The sequence below is a fragment of the Petaurus breviceps genome, unplaced genomic scaffold (genome assembly GCF_028583685.1).
Source record: "Petaurus breviceps papuanus isolate PSGF00001 unplaced genomic scaffold, PetGlider_PUasm1.0 175, whole genome shotgun sequence".
Taxonomy (NCBI): Eukaryota; Metazoa; Chordata; class Mammalia; order Diprotodontia; family Petauridae; genus Petaurus; species Petaurus breviceps.
In genome coordinates, this window is record NW_027185764.1 from 44,395,919 (window position 1) to 44,423,415 (window position 27,497).

Consider the following 27,497-nt stretch of genomic DNA (forward strand, 5'->3'; position numbering starts at 1 on the left):
TTCCCCTGAGGTATTATACTCTGTTTTTCTGGCTAGGTGCTTCTTGGTTTTAATCCTAGCTCCTTTGACCTCTGGAATGTCATATTCCAAGCCCTCCAATCCCTTCATGTAGAAGCTGCTAAATCGTGTGTTATCCTAAATGTTTTTCCACAATACTTGAATTGTTTCTTTCTGGCTACTTGAAATATTTTCTCCTTGACCTGGGAACTCTGGAATTTGGCTATAATATGCTTAGGAGTTTTACTTTTGGGATCTCTTTCAGGAGGTGATCAGTGGATTTTTTCAATTTCTATTTTACCTTCCGGTTCTAGAATATGAGGACACTTTTCCTTGATAATTATGAAAGATAATAAAAGATAATGTCTGGGCTCCTTTTTTGATCATGGACTTCAGGTAGTCCAATTGTTTTTTAAATGATTTCTTCTGGATCTGTTTTCCAGGTCAGAGGTTTTTTCAATGAGATATTTCACATTGTCTTCTATTTCTTTATTCTTTTGATTTTGTTTTATAGTTTCTTGATTTCTCATAAAGTCATTATCTTCCATTTGTTCCATTCTAATTTTGAAGGAATTATCTTCTTCAGTGAGCTTTTGGACCTCCTTTTCCATTTGGCCGGTTCAATTTTTTAAGGCATTCTTCTCCTCACTGACTTTTTGGACTTCTTTTGACATTTGGGTTAGTCTATTTTTTAAGGTGTTATTTTCTTCAGCATTTTTGGGGTCTCCTTTAGCAAGCTGCTGACTTGTTTTTCGTGATTCTCTTGCATCACTCTCATTTCTTTTCTAAATTTTCCCTCTACTTCTCTCTGATTTTCTTTCTTTTTTTTTTTTTTTAAGCAATTGGGGTTAAGTAACTTGCTCAAGGTTACACGGCCAGTTATTATTTCTGGGTGTGGTGCTGAGTACCTGAGCCCGGATTTGATCCAGGTCATCCCGACACTGGAGCCGGTGCTCTTACTCGCTGAGCCACCTGGCCTCCCCTAAGCGATTGGGGTTAAGTAACTTGCTCAAGGTTACACGGCCAGGTGTTTCTGGGTGGGTGCTAACTGTCTGAGCCCGGGATTCGATCTCCAGGTCTTCTCAACACTGGAGCCGGTGCTCTTGCTGTGCTTCCTGGCCGCCCCTCTCTCTGATTTTCAAAATCCTTTTTGAGCTCTTCCATGACCTGTGACCAATTCATATTTTTCCTGGAGGCTTTGAATGTAGGAGCTTTGACTTCATATTTTTCTGGTTGTATGTTTTGTTCTTCCTTGTCATCAAAGTAAGATTCTGTAGTCTGATTTTTCCAGCTATATGCTCATTTTCCCAGCCAATTACTTGACTTTTTAACCTTTGTTAAGGTAGGACTCTGCTTCCAGTGTGGTGGGTGTACTGTCCCAAGGTTCAGGGGTTTTATGTAGCTATTTTGAGAGATACTTCTAGGGACTTGTAAATTTTCAGTTCTTCCAAGGTGGTATGATCAAAGGAGTGGTGTTTACTGTTCTCTGGCCTGTGTCTGGTCTGTGAGTAACCACAGGCACTCTTTTCTGCCTTGGTAATGTGAGGAGGATTCCTTCTTTGTCACCACACACACCACACCTCCATGCAGTGCTCCTCCTCACCCTAGGACTGCCACCCGAGACCATGACCCAGATCCTGGCACAGGTTAAGTAAAAGATTAGCAAAGAGATCCCTGCAGTCCCCTTCTGATCAGCCCCTTGACTTCCCCACCCTCTGTGAGCTGAGAGTTCCAGAAGCAGCTGCCACTGCTGACTTCTCTGCACCTGCTGCCCCAGGGGTAGGGTCAGACCATAATGCTCCCCTCTCACCGAGGTCTGACCTTTCATATTAACTTTCTAAGTTGTCTTTGGCATTTGTTAATTGAGAATTCTAAAAACTCCCATAACTGTTAGTGATTCAGTCCCCTGAGGCCTACTCTGGGTTTTCCTGGGCCTGGTATGTTCTGGTATGGCCCATGGTGGACTGTGATCTTCTTTCAGATTGGTACAACAGACCTTTCCTGTCAACCTTACAGGTTGTCTTGGGCTAGAAATTTTTTTCACTCTTTCATTTTGTGGGTTCTGCTGCTCTAAAATTTGTTCAGAGTCATTTTTTGCAGGTATTTTTAGGGGTTTTTTGGAGAGCTCAAGCAAGTCCCTGCATTACTCTGTCATCTTGACTCCACCCCCCCTTACTCTTTTCTTTATCTCAAAATCAAAACCACTTGATATTGTCCAGCCATTCTATAATGGACAGGAGCTACAGTGCTTTCCAGTGTTGGACCAACCAGATTGAAAAGAATATTCAAATAGTGTGGAAAATAAATTTTCTCCCCTCTTGACCCAAGAGAGAAACTAGAATGATCAAAGAGTAAAATAATTTTCTTCATATTGAATGACATTGTTGTACTGTGACGGCTCCCAATGCCTTTATTTTAGTTGGCCCAATGTAGGAATATTTCACCAAGCATAGTCCTTTTCTCTGGGATGGCCCGAGGTTTCATTACCCTGTGGCACTGTCAAGTGTCTGTGTGTGATGGAACACCTCCTGGCAGGTGCAGATCAGGGAATGAGTCACCAAGCACATTTATATGTCCTTGCTTGGAGAGTATCTGTGTGTGTCTGTGCAGAAGCATGCCAGGTTCTTTTCATTAAACCCGTTGTCTCTGGAGACATGGAGAAGGGAACACAGTGTGGAGTCCTGACTGAGTGAAGTGGAGCAAAGCTTTTGACTGTGGTGGAGTGCCAGTCTGCTTATGGTGGAGAGTCCACCATGGACCTTTCCCCATATGTGATGTGTCTCTGACTGGGAGCAGGAACTGTGCTGCACCTTTCTTTGAATCCCTAGTGCTTACCACAGTGGTAAGTACTTAATACTTACTGACCAACTGATTACATTATAAGAACCTTTCTTTTTCTTTTACCACCTATTATTCTGAATTAGAGTGGGATAATGTTGATATAAATAGTCTAATAGTCAGCATGGTAGAGTGGATGAAAAGCTGGCCTCAAAATTAGGAAGCTCTCAGTTCAAGTCTTGCCTCTGATGCCTATTCATTGTGTGACCCTAAATAAGTCACTTAGCTTTTCAGAAACAACAACTAATAACAATAATAATAAAAATTACATCTTGATAGCATTTTAAGGTTTGTAAAACATTTTATGAATATTATCTCATTTTATCCTTATAACAACCCTGGGAGATAGGTGCTATTATTATCACCATTTTACAGAAAAGTAACTGGAGGCAGAAGTCAAGTGATTTGCCCAGGGCCACACAGATAATAAATGTCTGAGTAAGGATTTGAACCCAGGTCTTTTTGACCCCAGGTTCTCATTTTGTCTACTGTGCCAGCTAGCTGCCTTTTCAGTGCCCAGGACAGCCCTTTATTATTATAAATTTTAGGGCATGCAATGATCTGTATTAGTTGAAGGAGTTTCCTAATGAGAAGTGCTTCATGCCTATGAAAGCATCCATCCAGTTCAAAAACAGGATATGTGGTCTAGGTCATTAATAATCTGTGATTTTAAAGAAACTGAAGCACAGCCAGTGTAGTTACCTTGTTTGGTGTATTATCTCCAGATGGTATCATTGGCAAGTGCTTGCTTGGATCAGGTTGTAGAGTTTACTCTTACAGGATAAAGATTTGTGTGCCCCAGGTATATCTTTGAAGAATTCTCGTCTCCTTGAAAAGAAGATACTGAAGAGGATCATGGAGTCACCAGGTTCACAGCCTCAGAGGTGACCTCGGGTCACCTTTCATATCCCATTATGAAAGTCTTGTCAACTTTACTGCTTCAGTCGCTCTGACCTCTGTCTCCTCTACATTCTCAGGGACACCACCCTAGTTCAGGCTCTCATTACTTCTCCTCTGGAGAATTATATTCACTTCTTAATTGTTCTTGTTGCATTCATTCTCTCTTCTTTCTTCCACACCCTTGAAAAATTGATATTCCTCAGGCACTAGTCTGATTATGTGATTTCCCTGACCAGGAAACTTGAGGATAAAAAACAAATTAATTGTTTGGCTTTTGAAGCCTTTCGCTTTCTAGACTTACATGCTTTGTTCCAGCCAAACGGGCTTTTTTTTTTTTATTTCCCAATACATGACATACCATTTTATGTGTCCTTGCCTTTTCACAGACTTATCCTCGTACCTGGAATTCACTACCTTTTCACCTCTGCTTTGTAACATCTCTAGTTTCCTTTAAAGTTCCACTCAAGTTCTGTCTCCTAGACAGAACCGATCCTGAATCCTGCAGCTGCTAGGGCTAGTGCCCTCCTTACTGGCCATTACAGTATTTTTCTTTCTTTCTTTTTTTTTTTTTTAAAGCAATTGGGGTTAAGTAACTTGACCAAGGTTACACGGCCAGTTATTTCTGGGTGTGGTGCTGAGTATCTGAGCCCTGGATTTGATCTCCAGGTCATCCTGACACTGGAGCCGGTGCTCTTACTCATTGAGCCACCTGGCCGCCCCTAAGCAATTGGGGTTAAGTAACTTGCTCAAGGTTACACGGCCAGGTGTATCTGGGTGGGTGCTGTGTCTGAGCCCGGGATTCGATCTCCAGGTCTTCTCAACACTGGAGCCGGTGCTCTTACTCGTTGAGCCACCTGGCCGCCCCTACAGTATTTTTCTTTAAAGGTTTTGTTCCTATCCTGCCTCCTGCCCCCCAGGAATCAGTTCATTTGAGGACAAGGATTTTTTTCTTTGTATTCCCAGTGTCTGCCCAGTGTCTACATGATTGACATGTAATAGATGCTTAATAAATGTTGCCTAAATAAATGCAAGAATTTTAAAGTTGAAAAAAATATTGTCCAATCCTCTTACTTTGCATATAAGGAAACTTTGGTAAATTTATTTATTTACAAAATTACTTTAAAATGTATACATTCCAGTTATGTACAAAATTTACTCTTAAATTTAAGTGAAGTTCAAGTTTAATTCAGAAGGTTGTGTTTACATGTGTGTGTATGTGTGTATGTGTGTTTGTTTTTCTGTCCTTGCTTAAGAAATGAGATTACTTGTGACTTCTATGTTGAAATGGAAAAATCGGTGTATTTATATTATACTGGTATTCTTTGGTTTCATGTATTATCTTTGTTCTAGTTAACTCTTGAGTCTGTCTGGTTAGAATGTCACTACTTGTTCAGCCCTCTATTTTGTATTATATATACACCCACTTTAGTTGGAGGAGATAATAAATATATGAATGATTAAATTTTTTTATTTAAAAAAATATGAAATCCTTAATTCAAATCATGAAACTATCCATATATGTATACAAATATATATGTATATATTTACATATGGAGGGTGGGAGGGAGAGAATTTCAAGATGTAAGATGTCATTTGTTAGACTTTTCCACCAAGATGAATGTTCTTAAAATAAACTACCTACATGCAACCCTTTCTTCCTTTAGGAAATATATAACTGTTCCAGTTTACAGAGCTATGATATATTCTTCATCTTTTTTTTCCTTTCTATCCTAGGTTGGGTTTGATTCTACTGCCTTTCAACTTACCAACATGAATAGTGGCACAGGCTTAGCTATCATATCCAGGAGAGGTACCTACGGTTCTATCACTATTACCTGGAACTCAGGCTATCCCTCCAATTTAGAAATTCCTAAGTCTGTTGACATAGGTGACATCATACCAAAATTTGGTAAGTGTAATTTTTAAATACTCTATTATGTAGAACTGTAGGTGTTTGACTGAATTTTGAGGGGCTACTACCAGGTTGCATTCTTTTGAAGCTTAGAAGTATATCACACTGCTTAAGGCTAATGATGAGCTCCCTTTTACCAGAGTTGGGAAAGGTTAACTGGACTTCTCTAGGAGGGCTGTCCAGAAATATATCTGTTTTGACATCTACACTGTAGGTGTTGAAACAGAAAACCTATTTCTCAAGGTACTTCATTTTGAAATGGTGGATTCTTAGTGTCTTAGCTATTTGCATAATGAAAAGAAGCAGCAAGGCCTCAGAAAACAGCAGTTCACAAGTCAGCTGGTAGTAGAGTGGGAAGTCACTTCAGAAGTAGGGTTGAAATAGACCCGATAGCAGCTCTGGGAATGTGCTGGCAAATTGAATGGGGGACCTTGGGGCAAATGATTTGGAGATTAGTGAAGAAAAGTAGGAGCAGTGATTTAGAGTGGTTTGGAACTGGGATGCAGGTTGACAGGAGGGGACCAATTCAAGAGATAGTCACTTCAAAACTAATCAAATAATTTTTTCTTTATAGAGAAAATACACTTTTTTTCCTTTAAGTCAAGAAATAGTGCTTCTCCACTATTACAAGATATACTGTAATTCCTAGTGAGCCCTTAAAGTTAGTTTATTAAATAGAATTATAATTGAGTAGTGAATTCTATACAGTACATAGAAGTGGTTTTTAGGCCCATTAAAAATATCTGTGTGAATAGTTTTAAATAACTATAATACTTTTAAATGATTATAATATGGCAGATGTTTTAGCATATACTACAATTAAATTTTTTTTAAAGCTTTAACATAATTTGGGAGAACAGTTGTCACTCTTACTTTCCTATTTTTCTCCAACTATTATTTTCTGGGATTCCAAGCCATAATGGAGATTCCCCCCTCACTAAAGCACTTTATTATCTTCATTTCTGTATGAAATTTTCACTTGTAATTCCCTAGTGATAGCAAAACTGTAGGGGATTGAAGAGGAAGGTGTTCTTCATTATTATTCCTCTGGAGGGCAAGACTAGTCATAGCATTGATTTGACTTCTATCTTCCATTGTTATTTCCCTTTAAATTATTGTGGTCATTCTAAAACTGTTCTTCATCTTCACAATGACCTCCAGTTATTCTGTCTCTCCTTGTCCTTCCACTGCTCTGGCCTCCCTCCTTTCCCTTTTTAGTTCATCTTATAGTTAACTTCCCATCACCCTAGAATCCCTAGCCCCTTTATGATTCCACCATTCATATCCTTTCAGTCATCAAGACTGAATTACCTTTACCATATGCTTTGCCAAACTGGTGAACACTGCTGTAGGAAGTCACATGACCCTCATGATTGTGTCCATTGCAAATCGTGTTCTCTGATCTCAACTGGTCTGTTCTCTCCTCCTATTTGTTTATAATATAGCTGGGAGGGAGAAACTATAAATGCATAATATGCATAATGTGCATTTATAATCTCTCCCTTCCACTTCCCACTCATTGAACAAGTTTTTAGAAAGAAATAAAAACAAAACATTCATAACAAATGTACATTGTCCAGCAAAACAAGTTCCTACTTTGGCCAAAATGTAGGTCTCATTCTATATTGTAAGTCCATATCTCTTTAACCAGAAGTCAATTGTGTATTTCATCTTCAGTACCATGGACTCATAATTTATCATTGTACTGATTAACACCGTCTTTGCAGTTGTTTTTCTTTATAATATTGTTGTCATTTTATAAATTGTTCTCCTAATTCTGCTTACTTTACTCTGTATCAGTTCATAAAAGTTTTCCTAGGTTTCTCTGAACTCATCCCCTTCATCCTTTCATAATAGTATTCTATTACATTCATTTATCATACTTTGTTTAGTCCCTACCTAATGAATGAGCACTCTCTTAGTTTTCAGAGCTTTTAAAATTTTTATTTATTTAATTTTTAATTTATGGAATAAAACAAGTATTTTCATAACATGATGTCATAAAAAGATTGTTGCATATGAAACTATAAATCTGTTATAGACAACTCATTATTACTTTTATTTTTTTTATTTGACAAGATGTTAAGTTTATTAAGTACAATAGATTCAACACCATCCAGAATCATCTCAACCTCTGTGCACAGGCATTTGCTCATAGTGCCTTTCTATTTGAAATAAAGAGGTTTGCTAGCTCATGTATACCTCTAAATGACATTCCTGAAAGTGGTGACAGGTTCTAAGTCTTCTTTTGCAACAACTTTATTCCAGGGATAAGTCTGCATAAAGAATGTTCTTCCTCTGATGTCTTCAGCTTGAACACTACCAAATATACAAACAAGATATGGTTTCCCTGAGAAGTCAGGGACAATTCTCATTGCTTTCTTTTTCCTTTCAGACAAGTTGTAGAAATTGCATCTCTTTAACAGCTTATATCTTTCAAAGTGTTTTAAAAAAATCGGTGACCACGTAAACATAAGAAACATCCATTTTCAGTATGAAGGGTTGCAAATTTGACCAAACATAACTCCTATCCAAAGTTTCTGCCACATCCTGTAGCATTTCTACATCTGGCTTCTGCATCTTTTCCTTCAACTCAGTGATTGTGTCTGTTAGGGATCTGCTTTGGCTGGACATCATGGCCTCCCACTCCTTTCCCTCCATGATTTGATTTTACTGTGTAGCCTCAACCCCCTTCAGCCTCTGATAGAGCTCAATTAACTTCTTGTTCTCCTTCCACATAATGATGTCCACATATTTTGCTTTCTCCTTCCTCATCACATATTCCCATATTTGTGAAATTTCTTGTGAAATATTTTTTGGTTTGTATTTTTATGGTCAGTCCATGCCACAGCCCATACCAGCGGTTGCTCCTTCTCCTTTTATAGAAGTTCCTGAACTATGTTAAACTTTCTGTGCAAGATTTCCATGTGGATCAGGATCTTCTTCCTGTAGCTCAGAGCAGCCACTGCGATGGGCCAGTGTATGTTGTTTTCATGATCCTCTGACTTAGAGCAGGTCAAGCAGAGTAGGGTCTTGTTCCTATCATAGAACAGTTTTGGTCTTCGCTGTGTATCTCACATGTGCCTTCTCCTTCAGGGTGCATTGCCATGTCAGTTTGAGTTTTCATTCTGAAGCAAGACATACAAATAGTGTTTCCACATTCAGCTCTGATTAGCTTACCGATTTCATTCAAGCAGATAACACAGAGACCCTCTTCCTCTTCATCAGCCATGACCCTTGGATATCTTCCCAAGCCTCTCAGCCTCTGGAACCTAGCTTGTGGATACATATCAGCCCAGGGCAGCACACGACCTATTCCTTTTAAATACATAATAAAGTTATCATGTAAATTTCTTTTTTCCCTCTTCCCTCTCCCTACCCTAGAGATGGCTACCATTAAACACAAATATATGTGTGTGTGTGTGTGTGTGTATGTGTGTAAAATCATTCTATATATACTTCTGTTTATCAGTTTCTTTCTCTGGATATAGAGAGTGTCTTCCTTTATATATCCTTGGTAGCTCTAGTATTTATAATAGTCAAAATGACTTATTCACTCAGTTGTTCTTAAAACAATATTGTTGTTACTGTATACAACATGTTCTTGGTTCTGCTCATGTAGCTCTTTGTTGTTTCATCCAAGGCTATCCATGTTTTTCTAAAATCAATGAGGTCTTCATTTCTTATAGCACAGTAGTATTCCATCATGATTATATATCACAAATTGTTCAGCCATTCCCCAGTTGACATACTACCGTGTTTCCCCGATAATAAGACACTGTCTTATTAAATTTTTTGGACAGAAAAACACCAGAGGGCTTATTTTCAGGGGAGGGCTTATTTTAATGAACATTGACAGCAATTTTAATAAACAGGTAAATGTGAAGAAAAAAATGTACCTTTATTCAATAATGAATTCAATAAAGAATAGGATGACGCGCTCACTGCTGCAGCTCTGATTGGATGCAGCTCGGAGCGCGGCGTGCGTTTCACGGGGGGGGGACGGTGCATACAGAGGGTACCGTAATGTAGCGTGTAGTGCAGGGGATCACCTTCACTACAGTAGCAATCTCAATAGGGCTTATTTTCGGGGAAGGGCTTATTTTAGAGGAATCTTACACAGTAAGGAGAGGGCTTATTTTTGGGATAGGTCTTATTATCGGGGAAACACGGTAAGCTACTATAAAAAGAGCTCATATCTATATATCTATATATAGTGCTATTTTCCTTTTTCTTTGATCTCTTTGTGATAATAGACCAAGTTGTGACCTAGTTGAGTCAAAGGTTTTGCAGAATTTAGGGAAAATTCCAAATTGCTTTCCAGAAAGGTGGGACCAACTCACAGTTTCATGAATAGTGCACTAATGTGCCTGTTTTCCATATTTGTCATCTTCTTGTTTTGTCATCTTTGCCAATTTTGTGTATGGGTTAGAATATCAGAATTTTTAAAATGTGCATTTCTCTGATTCATAGCAATTTAGAGCATTTTTGAAAACATGGTGTTGATAGATTGAATTTCTTTCTTCAAAAAACCACTTGTTCAAATCCCTTGACCATTTAATAATCAAGAAATGTTTTTTAGTCTTATGAATTTGAATCACTTCTTTATAAATATTTGATATGAGACCTTCATCAGAGAAATTTGCTGCAAAACTCTTTTCCCAATCCTTGTTTCCATTTTAATTTTAACTTGATTAGTTTGGGGTAAAACTTTTCAATTTTATGTAATTAAAACTGTCCACTTTTATTGTTATTCCCCTCTCTCCCTTGTTTTGTTACTCTCACTTCCCCTATCAGTAGAACTGAAAGGTAATTAATTCCTTGCCAATCTTATTTGCTTATGATGTCGCTTTTTACGTCGAAGTCATGTGTCAATTTGGAGTTTACATTGGTAATTCAGCTCCTAATTTCTGCCAACCCGCTTTCCAATTTTCCAGGCAGTTTTTGTCAGAAAAATTAATCCTTAGCTCAGTAACTCAGGTCTTTTGTGTTTATCAGACAATTTGCTATTGTGTTCACTTTGATATGTTGTATACCTAATCTGTTCCACTGATCAACCTTTTTATTTTTAACTACTACCAAATTGTTTTAATGATTACATTTTTATAGAATAGGTGACTATCTGGTACTGGTGGGCCTCCTTCCTTCTCATTTTTTTTCTCATTATTACTCTTTAATATTCTTGACCTTTTGTTCTTCCAGATGAGTTTTCTTATTAATTTTTTCTAACTCTATAAAATAATCCTTTGGTAGTTTCATTGATATCACACTAAATACTTAAGTTTATCTAGGTAATAGTGTTATACTTTTGATATTTGCTTGACCTATCCATTATCCATTAATCTCCCTCCAGTTATTTAGGAGTGGTTATTATTATTATTATGTTTTTGCTTTTTGGAGGGCAATTGGGGTTAAGTAACTTGCCCAAGGTCACACGGCTAGTTTTTTTTTATGTGTGCGTGTTAAGTGTCTGAGGCCGGATCCAAACTCAGGTCCTCCTGGCTCCAAGGCAAACACTCTACTCACTGTGCCACCTAGTCGCCCCAAGTAGTTATTATTTCTTATATTGTTGTTTTATTATTGGATGTGTATTAGTAGACAGAATCCTAAATATTTTATTACCTCTGTAATTATTTGGGATAAAAGTTTTCTTTCTAGCTCTTCCTGCTGGATTTTGTTTGTAATATAAAAGAATGCTGATGATTTATATTGATTCATTTTACATACTGATATTTTGCTGATTTTATTGTTTCAGTTAATTTTTAGTTGGCTCTGTTGAGCTATATATACCCCGTTATATTATCTGCAAAAAAGTGATAATCTTGTTTTCTTTACCTGTAATTATTTTCTCTATTTCTCTTTCTTGTTTCATTACTCTAGGTAGCATTTCTAGGTCAGTGCTAAATAGTCGTGGGGGGGGGCAGGGTGCAGCTAGGTGCTTCAGTGAATAGAGCACTGGATGCCTCCCTCATTTGGATCATATGCAACTTGTTAAGCCTCTAGGAAATTACAGATAAAGATCTTCATCTGACCAGCCATGTTCAAGTCATGGTAACTACCTGGGTTGATAAGGTGTTGTCAATCAAGGTGCTGCCTTGGTCGGAGAAAGCTGCCATTATTCTAGTTGGAAGCTAGGAGAGAACTTTTTGTTCACCCTGTCTTTCTGTATAAAATCTTAAAAGTCCCTGTTTCCTATTATACCTAAATTTGCCTTTTCCAGGCTTTCCTATATCTTTTTAGGGCATCTCTATCCAGCTAGTCACTCAGGCTCATGATCTTATAATTGTACTTAATTCTTCCCTGTCTTTTATCCCACCCTCTGCCCCCAATATTTAGTCAGTTCCCAAGTCCTGTTGATTTTGTCTCCAAGTATTTATATCTCAAGTATACAACATTTTCCCTATTCATACCATTGCCAACCTAGTTCAGGATTCTATAACCTCTTGCTTTGATTATTCTATAAGCCTCCTATCCCAGACTCCCAACATCTCCTCCTCTCCAATCAATACCAATTAGGAGGCTGTTAAGAGCTCCTGTACTGGGACATATAGATTTTCTTTATATACATATTCCTGTGCTTAAACATGAAATTGCAATTGTCAAAGTCCTTACCAATTTATTTATAAGTGTACCTGCTAGGAAAAAAATGCAGCTTTCCGAAAAGGTTTGACAGAAATCCGTTACTTTTCTTCAAGCATTCTTTACCAGTAGTCCTGGAAGCCTTACCCCATACATTGTTTATACCCCCTTGCATACCTGCTCTCTTAATACAACATTGAGCTCTCCTCAGTTTCCTGGTCAGGGACCAGAGGAACATAGCCAGGAACTATTTTCTCACTGAAAGCGCTGCTCTCCCTTTACCTGCCCACAGAGGGGCTTCTTTCTGAGAGTTGTCTTTCTGCCACGAGTGATTCAGCTTCATCTTCCTCTTCTATTGATAACAAGGCTTTAGGGAAATACAAGGGAATTAATAATAAACCATGCTCTCCTTTCACTTGAAAAAGTGAGGCACAAGTATATTTGGGTTTGAATTCACTATAAATTGCTATAGTTCCTCCTTGTGCATTTATATGCAGATAGATTTGATTTTTAAAAAGATGTTATTCTTAATTTTCTTAGTTGGTAAACTGTGATGATCTATTTGCATGTGTCTATGTCACTCCCCATCCTCGTTCACACACACTGTTTCTCCATGTGACTTGAAGCTCTGCAGCAGGGGTTTTTAAACTGAGGTCTATGAACTTGTTTTTTAAATATTTGGACAACTGCATTTCAACATAATTGGCTTCCTTGGCAACCCTGTGTATTTTATTTTGTGTATTTAAAAACATTATTCTAGGAAGAATACTAGACTGCCAAAGGGGTCCATAATAAACAAAAAAAGTTAAAATTCCCTGCTTACCGGCAGTGGTAGGCTGGAGCCGGCTCCAACTAAGAACCCTTAAAGCTGATTGTTAAATTTTCAGTGTGGGCATTTATACTTTGGAAATTGGCAAATGCTACAAATCAGAGCTTGATTTATTGTTTTGTTGATTGTCTAGACTTAAAAGTTATAAAGAATGTTAATTATAAAGATTAAATTCAAAAGTGTGTCCTGTGTGCATTTTTGCCCACGTCTTTGGTTTGTTTTTGTCATCTATAAATCTTCTATAATGTCTCTGCCAAATGGATTGGAGGAAATTCTTACTGGTTTGTTTTGGGTTGTTGTTGTGTTTTGAGCCCATCAGAGTATCACTCTAGCTGTTCATCTGTTGCCTTTAATTCTTGTTGCATGGCTGACCTGTCTTTTTTCTTGGTTTTACATGTTTTTGATATGTCTCCTCACAGTGTTAATAAGAATTAAATCAGTAATTAAGAATTGACTCTCCACCTCTCTTCCTTTCCATATTCCTTTCCAGGTATTCTTTCCTTTTCTCATGGTGAGAAAAGTAAAGAAGTTTCACTAACTACTCTTCCTAGACCTGGTCGACCGGAGGCATTTATTATTCATCTCTCAATAGTGCAGAGCAGCACACCCGGAGGAGCTCGACTGAGGTAAATAAAATTAAGACACATAGAAGCAACCTTAACAGCTCATTATAGATATCAGGAATCAAAAAGAAATCTGATGACAGATATTTAATCTGAATCTATTTTTGCAAAATGGAAAAAGTTAGGGGCTACCTTTCCTCCATTCAGAAACACTCCTTTAGGTTTTAACATAGGGCAGAAGTAGTGTGTCCTAAAGATGGCATGTAATCTGAGTTTCTGTAGCATGCGGCTTATTTGTCTCTTCCACACCATCCTTTCTGTTACTTGCGAAGTTCATAGTTCTCTGGTCCAAAGAGTCAGTGTGCTGCTTCCAACCCCTCAAGAGGGTTGACAGGTGATCGGAGACAGCACTGCCCTGCTCCTTCTCAAGCAAGAGAACTGGCTTGAGGTCACATCTTCCTCCCCATCCCCAGCATGCCAGAGTCTAGAAGTTGCCAACTTAGCCTGCCACTTTTAAATGATTACCAACTCCTGATAAGAAAAAAAAGTTGGAGATTGGACTATTTCTCTCTACCTGAAACAATTTATTGACATCAGAAGTGAGCCATAGTGGTGAATTGATTTGGAAATATTGATACCTTTGGGTCCATGGTAGCTCTTTGAGTGCCAAACCAAATTTTAAAACCTGTTCATCTGGCTGGCTTATAATTTTATTTTTTTAAAATAACGTCATTACATATGAATTCTACCTCCATGAAAGTCCTTCTCTGATACTTCATTTTAGCATGTATGTGACCCTGCCTTCTCTTTATCTGTAATAAGCAAATAGACTAAAGTGCCTATCAAATAATTAATTGTCTACAGTCTCTACCAAACTGAAAAGCATCTAGTGTTTGTTACCTAGTGACCAACCTAACTTAAGTTTTGGGAGGCTAGAACAGGTGATTTTTGTTTTGGGGCTATCATTTTTCACAAAGATGGTCTATTAGAGGCTAATAATGGGTTGAACCTACAGTGGCATGAATTCACATTCCTTTTGAAGTATAGTCTGGCTAAAATGAGGAAACTGGTTCATTCACAAATAAGCCATGACCTAGAGGAATGTAGGGAAGCTAGGTGGTGCATTGGATAGGGTGCTGGATCCAGAGGCAGGAAGACCTAAATTCAAATGTAGCCTCAGACGCTTACTAGCTGTGTAACCCTGAGCACATCAGTTAACCCTATTTGACCCAGTTTCCTCATCTATAAAAACTGGAGAAGAAAATGGCAAACCACCCCAGTACCCTTTTAGAGAAAACCTCAAACGAAGTCACAAAGAGTCTGAAAGGACAGAGAGGAACAACCAGAGAGTAATGTAAACATGCTGTGAAAGAGGCCTAAGAGAAACCAAAACACTAAGTTAGGTCTACTTGATAATAAACACAATCAAAGGAACATTGAAACTCATTTAAAGGGAATTATGTACATACTCAGACTTTGATAGCATGACTTCCACAAATTAGAAAGGAAGGAAAACATAACCAAATTGGTATTCACTGCCAACAATCCTAATAATTTTTAATGTTTATGAATTTGGGCAGGGATAATCTAAGGTCCTTTTTGGCTCTAAAGCCTCTCTACAATCCTGTGACTGTGAGCCTCTTCACAATATTTACCTATAGATCTTGATTTATGCATAATTTATACACAGTACAAACTAAAAATACACAGTAAGGGGCTCATTCTTTCTGGGATCTTATTAGGAAGCCACAGTTGCCAAGATTGTTTCATTACTATCTATTGTGAGTTGCACTGCCTATATTTTAGCACATTTAGGTTATTTAGTATTTCATTTTCAAAGTGCATTGTGTTTTGATGAAAAACAATCAAACTATGGAAAGTACATATAAATTTCAAAAAATAGTAAGATTGAACCTGATTGCTTTCTTTTTTCTTGTCCCAGGAGGGTGACAATGGGCTTAAGTAAATCTACTTGGGTGTTTTTGTTATTTAGTCTCTTTGTGACCCCTTTTGATGTTTTCTTGGCAGAGATACTGGAGTGGTTTGCCATTTCCTTCTCTAGCTCATTTTACAGATGAAGAACTGTGGCAAACAAGGTTAAGTGACTTGCCCTGGGTCCCAGTGTGCTAGTAAGTATCCAGGCTTGGCACTTACCCACTTCCACATAGTTGGTGTGCTTGGCATACTGACATTTATAGACAAGGGGAGAAGTGGTGAGAACATGGTTTCATATTATCTCTGCATGCTGTGGTTCCTCATTTGCCTGAAACATACGAGTTTCTTCTGGACATAGAATCCAAAGGGACAGGGAAGAGATATTGCTAACTTTTATTTTATAGGACATTTTGCCTGTTTATATCTGGATTCTCAAAATGCACACGTGAATGCAGCCTTCCTGATGGGTATCATATCAATTATCCTTTAAGTTAAGGCCTTATTGTCCTCTATCCCAACCAAAGTCACTTATGTTCTGGCAAATTGATGCACATCCATCATTCTAGATAGAATGGTAAGGGCATTAGCCTCATCAACCAATATGTAGGGTTTTTATTTCTCTGAAGAGATCATGTCAATTTTAAGAAATATACATGAAAGATTAATCTTGTCTGAAGAGCTACTACTTCTTAACAACTAATGCAGCTTTTGACGGGGGGGGGGTGTTATTCCTTTTCAGACCAGGATTTACTGTGGCTGAAATCGAACCAATGGGAATCTTTCAGTTTTCCCTCATGTCAAGAGATGTCATAATATCAGAAGATGCACAAATGGTCAGATTGAATGTACAGAGATTGTTTGGTTTCCATGGTGACTTTACTAAAGTGACCTATCAGACTACAGCAGGAAGTGCAAAAGCTCTGGAAAATTTTAAGCCTGTTCAGAATGGAGAATTGATATTTAAAAAATTACAGACCGATATTGATTTTGAAATCACTATCATCGACAATCAGCTTCCTGAGATGGCCAAAGTTTTTTATGTCAATTTGACTTCTGTTGAAATTAAAGGTTTGCAACAGTTTGATACTAACTGGAAACCTCGCTTAAATCCGGATTTCAGTGTTGCAGTTATCACTATATTGGACAATGATGGCCTAAGTATGATTGATGCCGTTGTCCCTCTAACAACTACTGTTCTCCCTAAGGCTACTGATGCTTTTGTTGCATCTCACACAGTTATCACTCCCCCTGAAACCAGCAAGACTACTGCCATTTCCCAGACAACTGAAATTGTTACCTTTGTTCCTGAAGCACCTGGCATTGTCATTCTCACGAATGGAGCAGTTGTGCTTGAGAAGCCTGATATGGTCACTGTAGCCAGTGCTTCCATGAAAGGAATATTTAGTCTTGGGCCACCTGTCATTTATGTTGAAGAAGATATGAAGGATGACACACTAGCAACCGTAGAAGTTCTTGTCCGAAGGACGAGTGGGTTCACTGGTAATGTCAGCATAACTGTTAAAACCTATGGGGGAATAAGTGCTCAAAGAGAAACTGGTGAATTTCCTTTTCAGGGTGCCTATGGAATTTCTAATCTTTCATGGGCCAATGAAGGAGAAGATTTTATAGAGCATTCTTTCATTCTTACATTTCTGGATGGAGAAAGAGAAAATAAAGTATATGTTCAAATCTTGGATGATGATGAGCCAGAAGGACAAGAATTTTTTTATGTTTTTCTCACTAACCCTCAGAGTGGAGCCCAAATTATAAAAGAAAAGGATGACATTGGATTTGCAGCTTTTGCAACCATCATTATTAAAGGTATTTTTGTCATTGTTGTTTGATAGGTCATGGTGATACTACCCTAGTATAAAATTTGGTACAAGAAAGTCTGCTTTAAGTTCTCTCTGAGGGAAGCCTGCTTGAGGCACCTAGATATCTTCATTAAAGCAATTTTTTTCACTAATAACATGAATGCTGGCATTCTTAACTATAGCTTCAGGGGAATATTTAATGTGCACACTAATCCCAGAGTCATTCACATAATCTATGGCATATAAATAATATATCTGGACAAAATCTTGTAATACTTTTTTACCTCCCTTCCTTCTAGATGGACTCAAACAGTCTCAGGTAACCTATCTTATTTTAATGATTCCTCCTTCCTTCTCCTACTTGACACCCTCCAAAAAGAATTAAATGTGGCAGTTTCTAAGCAACCCATTGTAAAGCTAACAGTTATTAGTTACTGTTGGGAGGTCTTTTAAAAAATAAATCCTTGTGGAATTCATAATGAATATAAAATCATGTCTGAAATTGCTTCCTCAAATTTATATTATTTATGATAACATTATTTTTTTATGTTCGGTGCAGGGTGGTAGATGCTAGGGATGCAAAAATCCAGTAAGATTACTTTCTTGCCCTCAAGGAGCTTACAGGGGAGAGTGGAGGATAAGAAAAATATTCTGACAACCATAATACACCTCGAGATGGTAGTCTCTAAGTTCTTTTAGTTTTCTAAGACTATTAGTTACAGAGAAGTTACTAACCTATATTTAGAGTAGTGATGTTTTTTTAATGGAGAGATTCCAATGCTGTGGAAATCATAGGTAAAAATCCAAAATTATACAATATGATAAAGACCCTATTAAAAAGTCTCTCTTTCTGTTATATGTATGTGTGTACACATACACACATATGTATCGATCACATCCTGCAGTGTATTAGAGCATAGTAGGATAGTGCATAGAGAGCTCACTTTGGTGCCAGAAAGACTGAGGTTTAAGTTTGGCATCTTACACATACTAACTGTGTGATCCTAACCAAGTCATTTAACCTCTTGGTGTCCCAGGCAGCTCTCTACAACTGTATAATAAGGTATCAAGTTGCATTGATCAGGATGTTTATTTGTCTGGGACTTTCCTATACTAATGAAATCAAAAGTCCCCAATTCTCTATCACCCTAAAATGTTTAATATAACATATAGAGATGCAGTGGTAATTATTTAACAACCAGCTTCTCTGAGAGAAAAAGGGAAGCATGCACACTTTTATCAACAACAAAAAAACAAATCAAGCCCCGGTTTGTAGCCACTGCTTATTTCCTAAGTGAGAGTGCTTAACAATAAGATCCCCAAATAGTTAAGTTCCTGAACACATTCTGGTATAATAAGCCCAACCAATCTATTGATCAGTAAACTGCCTGTTATGTGCCAAACACTTTGCTAAGCACTAGTAATACAAAAAGAGTCAAAAGGTAGTCTCTGACCTCCAGGAATTTATACTCTAATGGGGGAGACAACATGCAAACAAATATATACAGAGTGAGCTATATACAGGAAAAATGGGAAATAATTAAAAGAAGGGAGGCACTGGAATTAAGAGGGGGGCTATGTAAGGCTTCCTATAGAAAGTGGGATCTAGTTAAGGCCTTAAAGGAAGCCAGGGAGGTCAGTAGTCTGAGTAGAGGAAAGGAGCATTCCAGGCATGGGGGATAGCGAGAGAATGCCTGGAGCCAAGAGACAGAGTTTGTGAAAAAGCCAGGAGACCGGTGTCACTGGATCAAAGAATATGTTTTGGGGAATAAGGTGTATGAAGACTGGAAGTGTAGGAGAGGGGCTAGGATATATGAAGGTTTTTGAATGTCAAAAAGAGCATTTTATATTTGCTCCTGGAGGAAATAGAGTTGGAAGCCACGAGAATTTAGTGAGCAGGGGAATGACATGGTTGGACTTTATGAGTTGATCTTTATGACAATCACTTTAGTAACTGAAAGAGGATGGATTGTAGTGGGGAGAGACTCGAGGCAAGCAGACTTCCCAACAGGCTATTGCAGCAGTCCAGGTGTGAGGTGATGAGGGCCTATATCAGAGAGGTGGCAGAGTCAGAGGAAAGAAGGGGTGTATTCAAGAGATGTTGCAAAAATGAAATCAGTAGGCCTTGGCAACAGCTTGTAAAATGGGGAATGAGAGATAATGAGGAATCCAAGAGAGGTCCAAACAGTTTAGGAGAGAAGGGAGATCATTTATACCAGGGAAAGGTAGGAATGTATTTATTCATGGAAGAGCTGGTAACTGAACTAGTTCTTAAAAAGGGAAAACTGCAGCAGAGGGCAGCAGTTCAGGCATGAGAAGTATAATGCACACAGTAATGGTTGTATATAGATACCAAAAAAGGAAAAATAGGATCAAATAATTGTGAGCAGCCCAGTCTGCCTAGCTAAAGAAGGAAGGAAGGGAAGTATTATAAAGTTAGGTAAAGACAGAGTGGACTTTGTCCATGGAGGGCTTTGAATACTAAGCTAAACAGTTTGTATTTTATGCTGCAGGTGGTGAAGAACCATTGACAGTTTTTGAGCATGTGTGGAACATGGTCAGACATTTGCTTTTGGCCTTTTTTTTTGGAGGCCAATTGGGGTTGTCACTTGCCCAGGGATACATGGCTAGTTTTTTGTGTTAAGTGTCTGAGGCCAGATTTGAACTCAGGTCCTCCTGATTCTAGGACATTGTGCCACCCCATGACATGTGCTTTTGGGAAGATCAGTTTGGCAGTGGTTCAAAGGCTAGATTGCAGAAGAATAAAATGGAGTTAGGGAGATCCTTTGGAAGAAGGGTATTTATTATAGAAGTCCAGGAGAGATGTAATGAGGGCCTAATATAGAAGAGAAGTAGAGGAAGGAGAAGGGTGGGAAGGAAGAGATGTTGTGGAGATAGAAACAATGGGACTTGACTTGTAAACTTTGGGTGGGATGGGATGGTTAATAAGAGTCAAAGAAGACCCTGAACTTACAATCTCTGTGACTGGGGTAATATACATACTCTTAGAAGAAATAGGAAAGCAGGAAATAGGAATAGGATTTAGGGAATGATGAGTTCTGTTCTGCACATGTTGAGTGTGAGGCAATGGCAGGACACAGAATATGAGACTGGTGTCCAGTACAGAGCTTAGGGCTAGAGACAAAAATCTGAAATTATGTGCCTGGAGATGATAATAGAAGTAGTGGGGGTGACAACTATTATTATCTACTCTATATGTTCTTGTTTCTTGGCATAAATAATCTAATTTTGTGAAAGATTTCCCTGCTTGGTAAAATCTGTTAACATGATTGTGTTCTACTGACAGAGCCTTTCAGAACCCAAGGTCATATGTTATAATTTATATTTCTACAGTTTACTTTTCTGCTGAATACATTTATTATGCCACACTTATCCTTACAGGAATTACATTTTTATTGGTTATTTATCCAGTTTATTTAGTTCAAATCCTGTCGTGTAACATTTTCGATGTATTCTGTGCCTACTTGCTTAGTGACATTTAGAGACCTAAATGGAGTGTAAATGAGTTATAATTGGCCCACAAATTAATATTTGTCCCATTTGTTATACCCCTCTTCCACATCAATCCAATTTGAAATTGCAGGAAGAAAGCAAAATTGACTCCATCTCCATGTGATCCCTCTAGATATCCTAGATTTAAATTCCAATAGAAGCCCCTGAATAGGCTGCTTTGGGCAATGAATTGTGAGAGCTCTAGGTTCCATCTAGATTGTAACTTGCATCACTGATTTCATTATCCGTATTGAGCAGATGATTGGTGGATTGAAAGTTTTTCCTAAATACACATGTATCATTACCATGTATAATTTATTTTTCAGGAAGTGATCTTCAGAATGGTATTGTAGGATTCTCTGAGGATTCACAAAGTGGCCTGGACCTGAATGAAGACTCTGACAAAAGAAGGGTCCACCTTGCTGTCATAAGGCAACCAAACAGGTAAAGATGTATATTGGGAGGATAGAGTATGTTGCTTCCCCATTCAGGGTCAGTACATTTTGATTAAAATAGAAGAGACAGAATGAAATGTTAGATGAGAGATTGTCATGTAATTTCATATTATCCCCAACATTCAGGTACTCTTTTTCTTTTATGTAATATAACATCTTTGCATTATTGTAGACATTTTAAGTAGGACTAATTGGTACAGTACCTAGATAGAACCAGGCAAACCAAAGATCTAGTTTGTTTCTTCTCTGTATGAAATAAAGTTTTCACTTTTCTTTTGGTGTGCGTAGCATTCTGTTTCTTGTCATCAGCATCTTTGAAACTTGAGATCACTTTTATTATTACCATCTCTACCCTGCAGCTGTCTTAGTGTATATTTCATAGGAAACTAGATTCATAAGTTCTTGCTGTGTTCCAAGGGAGAATGAGATAAAGAAAATGGACATTCAGTTTTGAAATGGATCCTTGTTTTCTGAGCAGCTTTATGGTTTGGATTTTAACTGTTCTCATGGGATCCATTTTTACCTGATTCTGTGAATGGAACAGAATTCTAGAATCTATTGGAAGGAATCTCACATGTCAAGTAGTCCAATTCATACCTGATCAGGAGCTTCTAATAGAGCAGAGGTGTTGAACATGCAGCCTGAACATCACATGCAGCCGACAACATTCCTGCCTTTAGCCCGAACCAGATTAAAGTGTAATTGGGAAATATTTAACACAATGAATAAAAACACAATAAAACACAGATAATATATGTTTTAAGACTATATCAATAGAATTTGACACCACTACCGCATCACCAACACTCAACCATGCTTAATGTTTTCTAGTGATGGCAAATTCATTCCCTTCTGAGATAACCCATTCATCTTTTGGACAGCTTTAGTAATTAGATAGGCAGGGGGCAGCTAGGTGGTGCAGTGAATAGAGCAATGGCCTTGGAGTCAGGAGGACCTGAATTCAAATCTGGCCTCAGACACTTAACACTTACTAGCTGTGTGACCTTGGACAAGTCACTTAAGCCCAAATGCCCCACTTTCCCCCCTCCAAAAAGCAAAAACAAAAACAAAAAAATTAGATAGAGCAGCTAGGTGGCTCAGAGAATGGAGTGTTGGTTCTAGGGTCAGGAAGACATGAGTTAAAATTTGACCTCGGATCACTTGTGTGACCCTGGGCAAGTCATTTAACCCTGTTTGCTTCCATTTCCTCATGTGTAAAATGAACTGGAGAAAAAGATGGGAAACCACTTCAGTACCTTTTCCAAGAAAACCCCAAAAGGGCTCATAAAAGGTTAGACCTGACTGTAAATAACTAAACAACAACAACAGAATAATTAGATTTGTCTTTATATGAGTTTGAATGTGTCTTCATATCAAGGTGAAATCAATTCTTCAGTAACTTCTACCTATTACTTTTTCTGCTCTCTGGGCCAAGGAGCCCATCTGTCCTCCACATTGTTATACTAATATATGGTAAACATTTCAGTTCTTCATCTGCTCATCTCTAGCCTGAACATTGGACTATGCGCTCCTTCAGAACGGGAACTGACTTTAAAAAGCCTTTTCCCCCTTGTATTCCCAGTGCTTAGTACAATGTTTGGAACATCACAGATGCTTGATAAATTTTAGTTGACTAACTGAATATCCCCATTTTGTTCAGACTAACCTGGTGTTTTACAGTCTTTACATCATTATGGTTGTCTTCTGCTAAATAAACTGCCCCTTGTTTAGTGTTTTCTCAAATACTGTGCCCAGAATAGTCATATCTATCTATCTCTCTGTCTGCCTGTCTATCTATCTATCTGTCTGTCTGTCTATATCTATCTATCCATCCACACACACATCTATAGAACTTATTTATAACTTAATAGGTTTTCTAGAACATATATAATATAGTGTATAATTTAATAATATATAATTTAATTAGCTGTTTTAATTTTCTTTTGAAAGCATTTTTATGTATCTGAATTTTACTTCTTGCTCAGTATTTAACTAGCATTGTGACCTTGGGCAGATCACTTTTTCTCTGGGTTTTAGGTTTCTCATGTATAAAATGATGAAGCTGAGCTAGATAATGTTGAAGTTAACTTCTGTCCTAAAAAAAAATCATAGTGTAGCAGAAAAGAACACTGGAATGAGTTCAGACGAACAAACAAAAAACTTGTACTCTAACCCTAGTTCTTTTATCAACTAACTATAAGACCTTGTGCAAATCACCTAATGTCCCCAAGTCTTAGTTTTTTTGTCTGTAAAATGGGTATAACTATCTCACTTTTTCACAGGGTAAGGAGGATCATTAGATAAAGGATACTAAACAATTTTGTAAATTATAAAGCAGATGTATTCTATATAAACTGTAATTGTGAATATATTCTGGCATAATCTGTAATTATAATTTGTTTTCAGGTATTATATTAGTCTTATGAGCAATGTAGTGGGATATTCTGAGAACAAAAATGGAATATAATTAGGCATCACATTTTTTTGTACTTTAATATAATTTAAATGGTTTGACTTTGTCCACAGGGTTTTTGAAGATGTCAAGATCTTTTGGCGAGTCACATTTAACAAAACAGCTGTTGTACTTGAGAGAGCAGGAGTAGACTTACATGACATACTATTGTCTGTATCAGGGACCACAACTTGTATGGCAGGCCAGGTGAAGTGCCTAATTTCCATTGAACTCCAGCCTGATAAGGTAAGACCAAAATCAAATATACTCTACATATGATGCTCCTTTACAAAGAGTGAGAATAAAGTCTTTTTGTTTGAATCAAATATGCTCAATCAACAAGCATTTATAAAGTATCTTCTATGTTATAAGACTGGTCATGTAAAGACAAAATTCAAAGAATCCTTTCCCTCAAGTATCTTACCTTATATAGAGGGAGACAAATAAATGTCTACAAAATGTATGCAAAGTATAGTTTGAGGAGCAAGACACTAGCAGCTGAGAAAATCCCCAAAGTCTTTGAGTAGAAGTGGTGTTTGAATGGGGCTGTAAAGGAAACTAGGAAGCTGAAATGTTGGGAGGTTGGGACATGAGGAGGGATCAGCTCCAGCCAGGAGGGCAGCTTGTGCAAAGATGCAGAGATGGAAGATGAAGTGTGAGTGGAAAGCATCAAGCCAGCTAATTTCACTGACCCTAAAGGTATATACACTTTAAAAAGTGTATATAACGTGGACTAATGATGATAAGCCTTGAAATGTTGGTTGGAGCCAGATTGTGTTAAATGTCAAACAAAGGAGTTTATATTTGGGGAAGGAAGGGAATAAGCATTTATGTAATGCCAGTTACGTGCCTGTGACTGTGCTAAGCACTTTTAAAATATCATCTCATTTAGTTGATCCTCACAACAGCCCTGTAAGGCAGGTGCTGTTATTATTCCCACTTTGCATTGAGGAAACTGAAGTACCTTGCCCAGAGGCACAGAGCTTTTAAGTGTCTGAGGCTAGATTTGGACCCACATTTTCCTGACTCCAGGTCTAGTGCTCAATCCACTGTGTGCCCACCTACCTCCTGGAGATAATAGCCTCTGAGTCTTATTGTGGGGAGGGAGAAGAGGTCCATCTTCCAAGCTCAGCAATAGAGCCTAAATCACTTTGCTTTTCTGAAGATTTCAGATTTAAAATTTGTCATATATTCTTTCATAAATGTACTTAAGTTAGACTTTTCCTTTATCTGCTTCTGGATATTTTTTGACATACCTTCCAGCCTTAGGCTAGTTGTCAGAGGGAAGATGATCCCTTCAGTTACCTCAGGCAAAGTTTCTCTTGATTCCTTTTTCCCAAATTCCTGACTGACTACAGGACATCTTTGAATTGTCCTTTCTTTCATCTGTTTATTATGAGTCTGAAATTTCCTCTTATCCCCATATCTCAAAATCTATTAAGGAGAAATTTAGATTTTAATCTTTAAAAAATGAAAGAAAAAATCATTCAGTGTCTTATATAATAATTGTCATTAATTTTACCCAGACACAAGTTTAAACTGTGTGGAGGGAAATAATCAGCCTGTGGTGTCTATGGCCTAACTGGGAAAAGGGAAATCCTGGAAATTACATCATATGTCTGCCTTTCATTAAGTGTTTTCAGTCGCGTTAGGAGTTGAGAGAGGTTCACATATGACTTGGGTAGTTGTGTTTCCCTTTCCACACTTCATGTTTATTTTATGCCCATAACCGTTCATAAGACTGGACGATTTTTCCTGTTTCTGTTCCTAATTAAATGTTGCCACTCAGTGGTACATTGTTCTCTTCTGAGAGTTCTTCACCTAGATTATAACATCTTCTTTGAAGTGAGGGTTTGTGAATGATGTAAAGTAACTGTATAATTACTGTCTGCAATGAGCACCATTTTCCTGGAGAACAAAATCACAAGACTATAATGGAGACAGAAATCCTTAGTTAAACAAAGTGGGGGAGTGGCTATGTGCCTGGAAGACCCATGGACTTGAGTTAATAATACTCTCCTTTCCCAGTGCTTCTCTTTTATCTACCAGAGGAATTGAGATCTTTGACAGCTGGGAAGGTCACAAGCAAAACATTAGTAGGCAACTGAACAGCAAGTACAAAATAAAAAAGGATAAGTGCTATATAATATTTATTTAGATAGTTCTACCCCAACTGCTGATTAACATTTACCTTCCCAGTGGCTGAGAGGAAGCATGCTTTCTTGGTGAGGCTGGAGGATTTTTGTTGTGTTTCAAAAGAGAATAGTTTCACAGGAGCCCATGAACAGGAGCAGAAACACATGGAGCATTCAAAGAGCACACAAGGAGGTTTCCCTCTCCCCGGCCTCTTTATCAAGATAATTGAATAATGCCTGGCACATAGTGCTTGCTTAATAAAGCTTGTTGACTTGACTTGGGGTTGTTATCAAGACACTCCTTGACATTCCAGTAAAAGGTTTCTCCTGCAAGGGTCTATATAGTCTCTTTCTGCCTCATAAAAACCTTAGATTTCACTTCCCTCTCCCCAAAGTAACTTAATTTGGGGATTTCTGATATCCCCTAATGCTTATGTTATATGATGCTGAACTGTGCTATATAATGGATAATTAGACAATAGAAGTTGCCTTTGAAACCTGCACTAACTTGGTTACTATGAGTTAAATTAGTGGGCTCAATAATGATGCTGATTGTGTATTAGATGATAATTTTCATTCATGAGCTAGAAAATGAGTCAGCATCATATTATGAGTTTGAATCCAATCATCCTTTGGAAAATAACCTTCACAAGATGATTTAGAGGGGAAATATAATAATAGATGGACAAATTCTTATCAGGACTCTAGATATTATCCTGTGTTTAGAAGATGGTTGGTAAAATTATGATACTTACATGACTTTCCTTCAGAGGAGGAACATTTCAAGAGAAAAATAAATGTGTTTTTTATCAATGGGTAGGAAGCGTGTAGAAATGTAAATACATCAAAGAAAAACCAGTTATCTTTATGATTGGTTCCATCTTTATTTCAGGACCTAGAGAGTTGTTATGTTCTTATTTATTGGTATAGATTTTTAAAATGACACTTCTGGATAATGGTTGCATAGCTAGCAATAACATGGTATCTTAATCAATGATGATAATATGTAAGGCTAAAAACCATATTTGCTATAATATGTTAAAACCAGATTTATGGGATAAAGAAAAATGAAATAATAACAAAAGATACTTTTTTCTTATTCCTTGGCAGAAATCTCAGTCTGAAATGAATTTTTTTGTGGAGCTCTATGAAGCAAGCATGGGAGCAGCAATAAACAGCAGTGCCAGATTTGCCCAGATAAAAATACTGAAAAGTGATGGACTTCATAGCCTCATCTATTTTTCAGTGGGGTCTCGGCTGGTAGTAGCTAATAAGAAGGCCACTTTAATCAGTTTGCAAGTGGCTCGAGATTTTAGTACAGCACTAATGGTGTGTGTTAACTTCAGTACACAGGTAAAAACGGTGATACCTATACACATACATATATGTAAGATTTTCTGATTCTATCTGTGACAGTTTTAATGCATTTAGGTAACGGTGTATATACTTTTTTCCTAAAAGAAGATTGAGGTTACTTTTAATTTTTTATAATCTTCCTTTTAATCACTTCATTTTTTCGTGTCTACAGTAACATATGTCAATTCTTAAAATGCCTTCCCACTTTCCCTTTTCCAA

General features: G+C 37.7%; 1 protein-coding gene across 1 annotated transcript in view; it reads left to right on the forward strand.

Moving 5' to 3' along the window:
- Window positions 1-27,497, forward strand: part of ADGRV1 (adhesion G protein-coupled receptor V1) — a 718,949-nt gene that overhangs the window by 219,264 nt on the left and 472,188 nt on the right. Inside the window, exons 71-76 of the mRNA XM_069085086.1 lie at window positions 5,470-5,644; window positions 13,546-13,681; window positions 16,293-17,374; window positions 21,207-21,324; window positions 23,862-24,033; window positions 27,033-27,275. Coding sequence (XP_068941187.1) covers window positions 5,470-5,644; window positions 13,546-13,681; window positions 16,293-17,374; window positions 21,207-21,324; window positions 23,862-24,033; window positions 27,033-27,275 — 1,926 coding nt within the window. The remainder of the gene's footprint in view (window positions 1-5,469; window positions 5,645-13,545; window positions 13,682-16,292; window positions 17,375-21,206; window positions 21,325-23,861; window positions 24,034-27,032; window positions 27,276-27,497) is intronic.